The sequence below is a fragment of the Chionomys nivalis genome, chromosome 3, assembly GCF_950005125.1.
Source record: "Chionomys nivalis chromosome 3, mChiNiv1.1, whole genome shotgun sequence".
In the NCBI taxonomy this organism is placed as follows: Eukaryota; Metazoa; Chordata; class Mammalia; order Rodentia; family Cricetidae; genus Chionomys; species Chionomys nivalis.
This window is the reverse complement of record NC_080088.1, coordinates 43958070-43971814: the sequence shown is the minus strand read 5'-3', so window position 1 is coordinate 43971814 and position 13745 is coordinate 43958070. Positions and strand designations below refer to the sequence as shown.

Here is a 13745-nt window from a genome sequence, read left to right as displayed (position 1 = left end):
TAAATCAAAAGTTTAGATACATTTAGAGTAAACACAGTTCTCACCTTCAGTCCTGTAATCTGGAAAAAAATCACATAAGCACAGCAGTTTTGTTGCCAGTAAAGGGTTAATGATGTTAGGGAATACGATTGCCAGCAGCTAAGACGGCATGCTTGTGTGTTTGCAAAAATATTTTCTGCATTATGTCCAAATCCCTTAGCAAACAGATAAATTACTCCATAAATCGTCTTACTCCGTGTGGATAAATCACACGTACAGGTTTACAAAGCTGGAGAGCTACGAGGGGAAGTCTGGCTGGGGAGGGGGATTTGGGATTCATAATCACCCGCAGCTCCGAACGTGAAGACAGAAAGACCCACATACGATCGTGTGCTTACGTTTTACCATCTGGAACAACATATGTACACACAACACACATGTAGCACACACCGTACCACACCACACACACTTTCATCTCTAACAAGGCTAGAGATCCCAGAGCAGGACATTCTGTGACAGCCAACCAAATTTATTTCTGGGAAAAGAACAGAAAACTTTGCTGCTGTCGGCAGCTCTGCCAGGGAACTGCTCCCTGATGCCCCAGGCTTTATGCACTATCAGCCCCTTTCACACAGATTAGAGGTTGATTTCCTATGGCATACTGTTTTTTATGGCCACAACCAGCAATATTACCTACATAGACAGACCAACACTGGCTCATTAGATTTGGAGGAAATGAGTTTTTAAAAGATCTCCAAGGAAAATAATTTCTTCTTTTTTCCCCCCCTTTCTATTATTATCTGCCAGAGAGTCAAGTAAAGCTGGGGAATGGGAAGGGAGAAGAGAAATATAGGAAAGACGCTGTGGGATTGAAGGTAATAGAGTAATGACGAAGTAACAGCCAAATCTCTCTACCTTAGAAGGGTCAAACTCTCAAGGACTTGGGATGCTTTTTTCAAATTCCCATCCCAAATTATGTTGCAGAGCTTGGCAGCCCTGCATAGGAATAAGACTTTGAAGTTAATAGTTAATTTGTGGTATCTATGTAATGCCAGGTTAATGCCTTCTTCACCTCTGTGTTTAAGTTTTCTATTCTTAAGGGCCAGCCGTTAAGCTAGATCCCTTTTTCCCCTTCTCTTCATTCTTGTGTTGATTTCTATCCACATTCCCAAAAAGCCTCAGTAATCATCCAAAGTTGTAAGATTGATTTATTGCCTACGATGTCAATTCAGAGATCTTTACATAAAGTCTTCTATCAGAACTACTGCTAAGGTGGACTGGGAGCCTTGCTGAGCAACACCACACACACACACACACACACACACACAGGAACAAGGAGAATGCAGCCTTGTGTACCACTCTTTGAGAGCCATAACTCAACTACTCTTGTTCCTGAATCGAGGAACCTCAACAAAACTCTAAGAGCAAAGCGCAAGCAATTACCACAGTATGAATACAGCCCATTGCCACTAATGCCAGAGATGAAGTTCAGCTTTCTTGACTAGAGAAAACGACGTTCAAAGAAGTGAAAAACATTCCACCGGCACCATTCCTTCTTGACAGGAATCAGATTCCCTTGAATTTTGTTCCCAGCTAAGTCTTCAAGTCAATACAAGCGACACACACACACACATACACACATACATACATCCCACAAGCCTGCAACCCCAGGGCTGTTGGAGTTCAAGATCACACACACACACACACACACACACACACACACACACACACACCGATAGAGAAGCAGCAGAAAAGTTGCCCGCAAGCCCTACCTGAGGATGGCTGTGTCCCCCTGCCTCACGGTGATGTTGTCCGTGCCTCGGTTAAAATCCACGCTGCGAACGGGCAGTCCTGTGGGAAGAAGGCAGAGCAGTCTCAGTAGAACCAGCGGCAACTGTTTCCGATCGGGCTGAACTCTCCCGACCATGGTGGCCTCGGCGAGTTGGTCCGCGGTGGACTCCCTTGTGCGCGCTGCTGGCCAGGGAGAGGGGCTCTAGCGCGCGGGGCTAGCAGCCACTGCCAAGGCAGCTCGGGCGGGTCCAGCGCGCACTCCCTTCCACTTTGCCTCGCTCTTTCCCTCGCTCAGTCTCTTTCCCCTCTGAGACTTAACAAAGCCCTCATCAAATCCAAGCGGGGCGGGGGTGGGGGGTGGAAGAACAAATTTTCCAAAGGAAGAGTGCAAATATAAAACGCTTAATGATGAGGAGGCGACTGTCAACGGCAGGGGTGCTTCCTTGGACTCTCTGTGGCTGGCTGCTTCTCTGTCAGCGTCTGGGCTGAGCTCCTTCACTCTGTAACCCACTTTCCCAGGCAGCAGGAGAGCTTGCCAGGGAGAGTAAAGAAACAGCCTCTCGCAGCAGCAGCAGCAGCAGCAACCCAGGAGCTCTCTCCCCCTCCTCCCTTTCCTGTTTCTCCCTCCACTCCCTGGCGTGTTCTCTCTCCACTCAGCACCTCCCCCCTACCCTGCTGGTTTTCAACAGCCCCGCAGCGTCATCCCCCTCCTCCCTTCCCTCAGCGTGGCCCCTCGCTTTGCACAACTGCCCCCTTCAACAGCAGCCAGCCTCAATGAAAGCCTGATGTGCCTTTGGGTTGTCAGGACAACAGCTCCATCTGAGGCCTGGCTGATTTCCTTAAGAAGAGGGGATGGGGCACAGAGGTACTGTTCAAGACAGGGGCTAAGGAGGTGGACTCAAGCTAGAAAAAGACAAGAGAAAGAGTTTAGGGAAGAAGGTGGGGGGAACGTGGCAGGAGAGAGATACAAACCTTGACAAATGGAGCTACATGTACATGGTTGGAAGGCATGCTGCGGAAGGGACCAACAAAATGAGAAATAGAGAAGAAACTCCCAGACTGAACACTAAAGTTAATTTCACTCTCGTGGCAAATGGCTTTCCATATTTCCATAGTATTCACCCTTTCTCCTCTCCTGAAGAATTTAAAAGGTTTATTTTCTCTTCCCCACTTCATCCCCCTCCCCCTCGTGGAGCCCCCTTATGAAAGATGGACTAGAGACAATGCTGGTATTGAGTGGTCTAGGGTGTGAATGCTTGGCTTGTCTTTTCTAAGTGCCAGCCTCAGCAGCTGATCCTTGATCCCCAAATCAACCTCACTCTCCAGGAAAGCCACAGGCAGACACATGAGTGATGGGTTGTGGGACTGTCGCTCAAATGGTGCATTGCCGTTAATGCACCAGTTTCTAAAGCCACTCACTTCTCAAAATGTTCTTAGACAAGGAAGTGGATCAGAAAGTTTGTCATTTACAAGGGATCCAAGTCTACAGACAGCACTCCGGAGACAGCACTAAACAGGTGCAAACTCTCATCATTTGTCAACCCCTGCACAATGAGCCTACCAAGTGGTGAGGTCCCAAACACCTTTGTCACTCAGGTGGGGGTTTCAAATACTAGACATCTCCCTCAGCCCTGATGTGAACATGAAAGACGAGATTAGGTGAGCCAAAGACTCACTCTCTCTCTCTCTCTCTCTCTCTCTCTCTCTCTCTCTCTCTCTCTCTCTCTCTTCTCTCTCTCTCTCTCTCTCTCTCTCTCTCTCTCTCTCTCTCTCTCTCTCTCTCTCCCCCTTCCTTCCTTCCTTCCTTCCTTCCTTCCTTCCTTCCTTTCTTCCTTCCTTTCTTCCTTCTCTCTCTCCTTCCCTTCACACAATCCAAGCATTCCCAGAGTACAAAAACCAAAGTTTTATATATATATATATAAAACTACAGAACAAATGAATAAATTGTAGTCAGTTTCCTACTGCTGACATTACAAGACTCATATCTCCAATCAAGAGGCAACAAATACTTGCACGTTCTTGTACAAGAAGACAAGACAACTATCAAAAGATATAAAAGAAGAAAAAAATATTTAGTCTTTTTCAGGGTTTGAACAAACAAAACCACCCTCAGACCCCTAGAATTCTCTTGGTTTCCTTTTGGCTTCTTGGCACCAGCAAAGCCTTTGAATTTCAGCTGTTTCCTTTAAGATAGTAAGGAAACTAATCAAGGGAACCGGAAGGCCCCAACAACAGGTGAGTTCTGAGTCATCACTGTGATTCTTCCACATCTGTTTGAGAAGGCCTCAGATCAGGAGGAGGTTCCATTCCATTTGCTCTCTCCCCATTCTGGACCTTTTTTTTTTTTTTTTGGTCATAAATACCTCATGCATACACAAATTTTCTCTCTCTCTCTCTCTCTCTCTCTCTCTCACACACACACACACACACACACACACACATATACACAATTCTCTTATTTTCATGATGTTTTAGTCAGGTTTTCTATTGCTGTGATAAAACATGGCAAAAAGCAACTTGGGAAGGGAAGTCTGTATTCAGCTTACACTTCACCTCACACTTCATCATCAAAGGGAGCCAGAGAAGAAACTCAAGGCAGGAACTTGGAGGCAGGAACTGGAGCTTCTTATGGTTTGTTCTGTCTGATTTTTATACAACCTGGGTACACCTGCCTGGGGGCAGTACTGCCCACAGTGGCCTGGGACCTCTTAAACCAGTCAATCACTAATACAGAGAATGCCCCCGCAGATTTGCCTAAAGGACCCTTTTATGGAGGCATTTTCTCAGTTTAGAATCCCTCTTTCCAGATATGTCTGAGGTTCTGTGAAGCTGACAAAACTAACTAGGGCACATTGTTAGCTACACACATTTGCAATAAAAAAAAATTATAAAAGGAAAAAGCCTTGGAATCCTTTTCAAATCCCAGCAGTGAACAAGCCCTAAGGTAGCACTCAGAGTGCTGATATTTGTCTTGTCCCCCAGAATATTCAAAGTTTTTTTTTTTTTTTCGGCCGCAGTGTTTTATCAGTTTAAAGGCAGATGAATTCTTACAGATTGTGTGAGAAAATATAGACCTTTTGTCTTTGAAGAAAATACTTTAAGGTATTGGAATCTGAAATGTCCCAAATTTAAGGTTTATAAAGTTAATTACTTTTATTTGCAATGTGAGTTCATGTCACATAAATCAAGATGTCCTCTGTCAGTTGTGATAGGCAGTCCCTACCTAGCCTAAGACGCCAAGAATATGCTACCACTTCTGGTTTGTGATTTAGCTGTTCAAAGTTTGAGTTCCTTTTACCAGTGAAGAAATCATTAGATAAAGAGGTTAGTTGACCCATAAATTCTATAATTTTCACTTATGGAAAATATAAGTTTAACATGCTAAAGGAGATGGTATCAACATTACAGAAGAGCATCCTGTGTTCTCATGTATTACTACCAGACTAGACCATCCCTGCCAAGATTCTTTGTACTCTTAGAAATGAAGGATTTGCTTACACAATGACTTAGATGTTGTATATGTTCTCTTGTTGTAAGCTGTTTCTCAGAAGAAGAAAAAAGGAAAAGAAAAAAAAAGATACAGTGGACCGAGACTTAACAGATTCCCTTAATTTCATTGACCATGCTCTATAAGTGGTATGGCCCAATGGGGACTCAGTGTATTTCTAGATGTGCTGGGGAGAAGGATTAGACTTATCAAGAGTACATGCAATGCCTCTAGAGTGGACAGGATTTTTGTTTGAAGATGAAAATCGGTGTTTGCAGGCCAAGAGAAGAATGATACAATGGTAGTCCATTATTTATGAAAGATACTACCACATGACCGTTAATACCAACAGTTTAAAGCGACTAGACTGAGATAACCTCCTAGGAAGTGTTTGGATTAAACACAATGTCTGACATTCAATGCAAAAACAATTCACACCAGTAAAGGAAGGAATGTAGAATTCGTAGTTAATCACTCGCATTTGGAATTTGTCTCCATAACCACACACTAAGAAAAAAATATATTACACTAGTCAAAATCATAATCTGAATCACAATAGAAATAGTTTACCTAATTAAGAAGACACTATTACAACTACATATTTGCCTAGAAAGTATTTTAAAAAGCATTTAAGAGGTTTTTTTTTTTTTAATCTTCATTAAGCTTAGTTTGGTTCTTAGTTTGGTTTAAGTTAATTGACTTGCGATGAGCATATAAGGTAAACTACAATCTTTAAAGAAAGATCACAGTTTAGAAGATCTCTAATGTACAATGTTCAGAAATTCAGCCTAACTCAACTAAAATTTCAGCTATGATTCTAATTATGTAAGTCAATAAAGCAATGGAATTTACGCTCAGACAGAACTTCAGTAACTTCATTCTTCCAATACTTGGCCCCAAAGGAGAGTTCTATGATGGTGATTATTAGAATGGAGAGATGGCCAACTTTCCTAGTTTACCCATAGGGTGAACATCAGCATTAACAGAGAAATGTATCCATTGACTTCCCCTGGTAGAGTGTCGTCTCTCAAACCATCCTTCTTCACTTCCTTACTGAGTCCTGGTTTGGTCTTTTTTATAATCTCCTACTTTCTGATACATCAGTAGAGTGTAAAATTGGATAATATATCTCATGCTCATATTCATTCCCCTCAAACTACCTTGCTATTAACTCCTCTGCCATTTTCTTTCCTTAGAAATGTCAAGGGAGAAACACATAGACGACTTTCAGAAACATATACAGGCTATTTTTCCAGAATCAATGTGTACATGTTTGTGAGCAGCTTGGCAAAAATGAACATACTTGAGTTATTTGTGAGGCGAGTATGGCTGTTAGCCATGGGAAACAGCCATCATCACCCAAGTAGGATGATCCTAACTACTACTTTAAAATAACATACTGCCTTTCTAAAAGAGGCTTTAGAAGATTCTGGCTCTCTCCAGGGACAAATGCTGTAAGAAAAACAAAAACTAGCTCACATATGAACATCCTAAGAAGCATGAAGGGTTATTCCTGTTTAGCTTTGTAAGGTTATAGGCTCACATGAAATCCAAATGCAGCCTAAAATGTACAACTAATTATTTGGCCACATTGCTTGCATTTTATGCTAAACCTGTCTATAACATTAATAATAAACCATTCTACATTTCTACAGTTGTAAGGTCTTAATCATAATAATACCCCATCTTTACTCTACTTTCATAAAATTAGAATTTCTATATGAACTAGAATTTCCATATGAACTAGAATGAAGAGTTGTTAAAACCTCTCCTTGGGATCCCTGCTATCACATTCTCCAATAATTTTATTATAAGTTAGCAATGCTCAGGTACCGTAGTTATGCTTATGAATATGGCATTATCTTGTGACTTGTCATTGGGGTCTGGTATCTTTAAATTAAACTTTATTCATATGTGCCTCCTTTTCATAGACATACAAACAAACAAACAAAAACAATCAGCCTCAAGTCAGTGAAATAATATCCAACTACTTCGCCTAGCCTTCCAGTGATGTAAAACCCCTAACTCAAATTGTGCACCACAAAACTAAGTCTAACTTTTGCTTTCAGTGTGTGCCATGGTTCATTGTTATTAAATCTGTCTTCTGCTTCTAATAACGTAGATTTTGCTCACTTGTTCTATTTTTGTAGGCACCAGTGCTTGGATGTGTCCCAGTTTTCACAAGGTCTTAGAAATTGCTCAACTGTTGCTTGTATCCCCACATTTCACTTCTGCCCTTGGTTACTCATAAGCATACCTTCACTTGCAGTTACTGGCACACTGGCATCAAAGAATTGTGCACACTGACCTTGGACCCACATTTCCCCCAAGATGTTAAGATTTGCCATCATGGCCACTGTGTACAAGGGGGTCATAATGTTCAAGTAGTGTTGTATTTGAATTGCTTTCGTTCTATCAAGAGAACTCTCACATAATGGGAAGAACACACAGCATCTAGGAAGATGAGAAGGAACAGCACCTTCAGAGTAGCAAGATGTTAGTAAAATAGAACAGGATTCAGTTAATTCTACCCTCAATCTGAGGCTATTATAGTAAACTGGCCTCTTCCTCTCAGAAAACAGGTCAATGAATGAGGGTGAGCAGAAGCAGGATAGCAGTTTTGTATTTCAAAATGAAGTATAAACTAATGATTGTTTCATTCACACTCAATATGTGTTCATTTTTATGGTAGTGAATTAGAGAAACTAAGACACTTATCTAATAGAATTTGCATCCTACATTCTAAAATTAGCATTAAAAGTAATCAGATTTATGTTATTTTGCAAAGTAAAAACTGTAGAAAAAGTATGGGTGGTAGAGTATAAATGAGCTACAAATATTGTGAGGGAAACATGCATTAAAAAACTAGCTTAAAGTTAATAAATCCTAAAACACGAGGAAGTAGATGTGATAATATCAACAAGATCATCCTGGGTTTAAAATATTGGCATATTAAAGGCACTAAAATAGGAATGTGTGCATTATGTACCTTCAGATGAAAGGTAACAATAAACCTAAAGAACAGTTTATATGCCTGTTACAGTATGGAGTAGAAACGAAATAGATGGAATTGGAAATTAAGGAGGTATCATCATGATGAAATGATTCCAAAATTAGTGAGTTACAGTTTATTCTAGTAACATAAAATTTGCAACAAGGGACTTAAATAATTTGACTGGCATTTTCCAAAGAGTGTTAAGAATACCCTACGGACAATGCATTGTCTAAAAACTACAATGGAAATGAAGAATGAAATAGAAGGATGTCTTAGTTACTCAGTACAAACTAGCTTAGACTATGGGGTGGCAGTGAGATAAAGAGAAGATGAAATTGATTAGATTGGCTCAGGATGAGAGGTCCCTCCCCAAGAGTTTGTATTCTGCCCTTAAGTCATCTCTGTTTTCGCCAGGTGAGTCTTTCTTCCCACTGTATCAGTTTAACTCTGGAACACACCTGTGAAAAGTTACCACTTGTCATGGAAAGAGCTGACAGAAAGCCAAGTAGACTGCTATCAGTACTAACCATACAGAAAAAATAAAAGTGTTCCAGCTATTGTTTGCCAGGTGTAAATATTGCATATCCTTAATTATGGTTCTTATATGTTGATAGACTATCTGTATAATAAAAAGATTTAGTTAAAGAATAATAAATGTATAACATGATTGACAGATGCCATGCAATGGCTAAACTTTACTAAATTTTTTGGCATATCTATATTTATTTTCATGAACTAGTTAACATGTTAAATTTAGATGGAATGCCTAGAAAAATATCTTGAGGCTATAAGTCATGTAAATAACACTAATATGTTTTCTCTAGAGCTTACTGACAATATTGAGCTGCAGGGAAAGTCTAGTGCTGGGTCATTATATTATCCAGAGTCCCAGAAGTCTTCATGCTTCAAACAATCTTTCTTTCCTCCCTGGCTTCTCATTAACTTCCCTGGCCCTCTCTGCTTTTAGTAATGAATGTAGAAGCATTGCTTAGATGAGAGGAAAGGAACTCACAAGACTCATCAGTCAGTGACTATATGTGAGAACATTCATAAATATTATTAATAAATATGTGAAACCACCATGTAGCAGTTACTATGCTGAGGTCTGAGACTTCACTGAGCCACAAAACTGACTATGTTTCCTAGTTTGGTTCTCACAGAGAAATTGCATTAAAAGTCCATCCTTGAGAGAGACAAATGTGATATATGGCTTTAGAGCAGGCCTTCCAAACATGCTCTATACCACAGAGAAGTTCCAAAATTAACCAGTATATATGTCCAGTGCTCTCCTTGATTCTGAACAGGACCTACGCATAATGAAACAGACTTCATCTTAAGGAACGCAAGAACTCACAATCAACACAGTACATCCAGGTAAGCACTTGTGTAGTAGAGAATGAGGGGCCAGTGAGCAGAGACTGAATTATGAAAAAGCAGAATCAAAGTGTAATAACTTAAAGGAAATAAACCAGGAGATGCCTTGGAGATAATGGCATTTTAATATATGCAAGAGGAGAGGAGAACGCACACATGCCCTTTGCAAAGACTAGCCATGTGAACCAGCCTGCAATGAAGAATACAAATCAAAGATTGGACTGAAGTTTAGGGGTCTGGCTAATGAAAAGTTCTAAATACGTTGAAGAATGACTTCCATTTCATCTCTTAGTTACAAGCTACTTTAAATTCTAGAAGACTCAGGAGACATACCAGCAATCATAGTGGTGGAAAATATAATGAAGAAACTAGCCATAAGCCTAGTGAAAAGTTATTGAAGTCAGAATTAGGAAAATAAACATTATCAATTGTGTGCGTATTTTGGTTTCTAAATAGTTCTAAGGAAAGCAAGTCTTTGGTGAGACATTCATTAACTGGGAAGAAAAGTTGTAGGAAAGGGTGTGTGTGTGTGGGAGATTGGAAAAAGTTAAAATGGAAAATAACTGTTTTAAGGCGAGGGTCATTGAAGTGCTTGACAGGCATGTTAATGAGTTTGACCTTCATTCTGTATGCAGTAGGGAATCGTTAAAAACTTGGAGCAAGAGAATGACATAATCAGATCTGTGTTTTATGAAGATAACTAACTGGCCTTGGAGTGGGAGATATACTGGGGCAAGTTAAAGTCAGGAAGGTCCTGCTATGAAGGCTCTGAAAGAGCAAAAGCAAGAAATGACAAAAGCAGCCTCCATCACCATGACAATGGGGGAAAGAAAAAGAAACAGAAGGCTTCACAAGAATGTCACCTAAAAACTGATGGGAATTGTCACCTAATTGGGTAAGGGAGTAGAAGAAATAGAAAGGGCAAAGGGTTTCTCTGTCTTCTGTCTCAGTTCTGCTTACAGTTTGGGCTAATAAAAATGGGAAAGGTGAATTTAAAAAGCCTACTTTTAGAGAGAATTTGGAAATTCTACTTTTAGAAGTCTGGAGTGGCTCCTAAATTGGTGTCCACATAGCCTGCACTTCCAGACGGACATGACCAAGTTGTAGTAGGGATCTGAAATTCTTTGAAGAAGGGCTGTCTTTAAGATGGGATGAGCTAAGCCCGCAAAGTCTGATTCTTTCTTCCATATATTTTATTGCTTCCCTCTATTCTGTGTTGGTGTGACTCCAACATGTTTATATAACATGTGGGCAAGATCATTGTTTGCCAATAACAAATTTCATTCTGACTCTTAAAAAACACCGCATGTCCTGATAATAGCAATAAACTGATTTCACTTCCAAGAAGAAAAATAATCTGACCTTGTCTCCCTCTGCTGGTTATACATTGAGTTATCACAGTGCTTATTTAACAAGAATAATAGAAAAAATAGAAATATCCCACAATAATTTGTTTTGTACAATTATAGGGCTTTGCAGTTCACTATGCATGATGACACACATAATTTCATGCATTGTCTTTTCTACAGTTCTGTAAGATAAACAGTGAAAGCATTATCACCCCAGTTGTCTGGAAATTATTCTGAGACTCCAAACCAGTAAGTGCACATATGAAATTAAAGCAAAATTGGGAAGCATCTGTAATTAGAAAAAAGTGCACCATGTTGAAGCTAGAAGAGATCCAAGGGAATTATCCTGTTTATCCTCACCATTTGACAGCTGAAACACAGAACTTAGATTCTTGCTTACCTCCTCAACATTTTACAGTGGAGATGCAGAATTTAGAGTTTATATAGCCCTTTGGAAACAGTGAGATTAATATTCACAGAGCTCACCTCCTAAACAACATTCTTTATATTATACCATGCTTCCTGCTTAATAATGTTAGGACATTAATCTTTTACCCACCTGCCCAGGGATAGCACTGTCTATAATGGTCTGGGCCCTCCACCAGTTAGCAATCAAGAAAATGCCCCCACAGACAAGCACACATGCCGATCTGGTGAAAGTAATTCCTCAACTAAGGATTCCTCTATTCAGATGTGTCAAGTTAACAGCCGAACCTACCTATTACAAACCTATCAGCAAGTGAGCAAACAAAGCAAGGAGGAAAACACAAGAAATAGATTACCTGTTGGTCAAACACAGAGAGGCAAGCCTTAGTCACTCTTTACATATAACAGAGATCTATCTAGCTTGGAACTCTGAAACTTCAGGCAAAGTTCAAGTTTCAGAGATGTTAGACTATCCAGGACAGTGTGAGCACAACATATGGCATGGAATCTCTCACCGTATCACTGCCTGGCGCTGTTTTCCTTTTCTCTAAATCCATCTTCTACAGGCAATCTAGTGCAGATTTCTGGCTATTTGTTCAGTATCATGCTCCCCCACAGTGGGTTGTTCGTAACGAGTGCACCACTATCACAGTTGTAACTCTTTCTTTTTCCTGACATGAAATATTGTTCTTTGCTCAAAAATTGTTAAGGTATTTTAAGATCCATAATTTTATGCACGAAAATTGTCTGTATAATCGTAACTCACTAAATTATAGTATCTCCTCAAAGGGGCCATCAATACTTCAAAATAAAATCAATACTTTGAATGTATTAAAATTTTTATCAGAGATTTATTTTTTAATTATATGAAGTATATGTATCTCTGTGAGTCCCTGTATACAGATGTGTGAATGCTTATGGAACCAGAAGAGGGCTTTGGATTTGCTGGACCTAGAATTATAGGCAGTTGTGATCTGCCTAATATGGGTGCTAGGAACTTAACTCTGGACTTCAGCAAGAGCAGCAGGCAGTCCTAAATGCTGAGGAAAAAAAGGTTTTATATATGTGTCTTATGTAGGTGTCAAGCATCAATTAAAAAAAGAGAAATAATGATTTTTTAATACATCACACGTACAGACAAATAGGGAGACTAGAGAAAATTAAAAGATATAGATGATTTCTAATACATGTGGTAAATTACATATATTACACAATCCAACAACAATTAGTCACTACTTTTACTGAACTTTTATTTTCTAGCAGCAACCCTATAATTTACTCTCTCCCGTGGCATTCTCTTTTCCTATGTCAAGAAATCATAACAGTGTATTGATCCTAGGGTAGAATCAGGCTGATGAGTGGCTTCAGAATCCTTTGTGATGTTTGGAAGTAATGTGAATGAACTGATGATAGTCACTGTTTAGAAGAGCTCAGTTGGAGGAAAGCTTTGATCAGGAAATAGCTGACTTAGATGTGAGGACTAGACAGCTTTGAGAGTTGGGAAGGTATGTGAAAGGGTACGCCAGAGAGCAAAGCTGGATGGTAGCAGTGCAGAGAGGACCAGAGGGAAGTGAGCCATCACTTGGCAGTGGAAAAGGATGATACGGGCAGCTCGGGGAAGAGGAATGCGATCAATTGTTTCTGGAAGCAGAATATTCTTACTCATCAACTGATTTGAGAGAGTTGTAAAATTGACACCTGTCACAATGCTCAGCATCCACATATTATAAGGGGGTGATTTTTTTTGTGTGTGATAAATCCAGCATGTTGCTATTAAGAAATGGCACTCTGATAACTTACAACTTTTATAAATTTTCCCCTTCTATGAATTAGAGTTACAAAAGTTTTGGTCTGTGATGTCATTAGAAATAACACTTGATTATTTCATTAAATGATAAGAATTTCTTGCTCACTCAATCTGTAACTGATCCTCTGAAAGACATGTGGGAATTACCCACTGGGGTCACCAAGATAAAATTAACTTGTAATATGAACTTTTGGTTCATATGAGGAGCAGAAGGAGGGAGAACATGAGCAAGGAAGTCAGGACCGTGAGGGGTGTGTCCTACCATGGAAATGGTGGGACTGATCTAATGGGAGCTCACCAAGGCCAGCTGGACTGGGACTTATGGAGCATGTGATCAAACCAGACTCTCTGAATGTGGCTGACAATGAGGACTGACTGAGAAGCCAAGGACAATGACTCTGGATTTTGATTCTACTGCATGAACTGGCCTTGTGGGATCCTAGTCTATCTGGATGCTCACCTTCCTAGACCTGGGTGGAGGAGGAGGACCTTGGACTTCCCATAGGGTAGGGAACCCTGACTGCTCTTAGGACTGGA

The 13745-nt window shown here is 40.2% G+C and overlaps 1 protein-coding gene across 2 annotated transcripts in view; it reads right to left on the bottom strand.

Moving 5' to 3' along the window:
• Positions 1–2369, bottom strand: part of Lsamp (limbic system associated membrane protein) — a 635169-nt gene extending 632800 nt beyond the window's left edge. The window contains exon 1 of one of the 2 annotated variants that reach the window (XM_057763641.1): positions 1752–2369. In XM_057763641.1, the coding sequence (XP_057619624.1) occupies positions 1752–1906 (155 nt within the window). In that variant the 5' untranslated portion in view covers positions 1907–2369. The remainder of the gene's footprint in view (positions 1–1751) is intronic. The other variant, XM_057763642.1, reaches the window with a different exon arrangement.
• Between the last annotated feature and the right edge of the window lie 11376 nt (positions 2370–13745).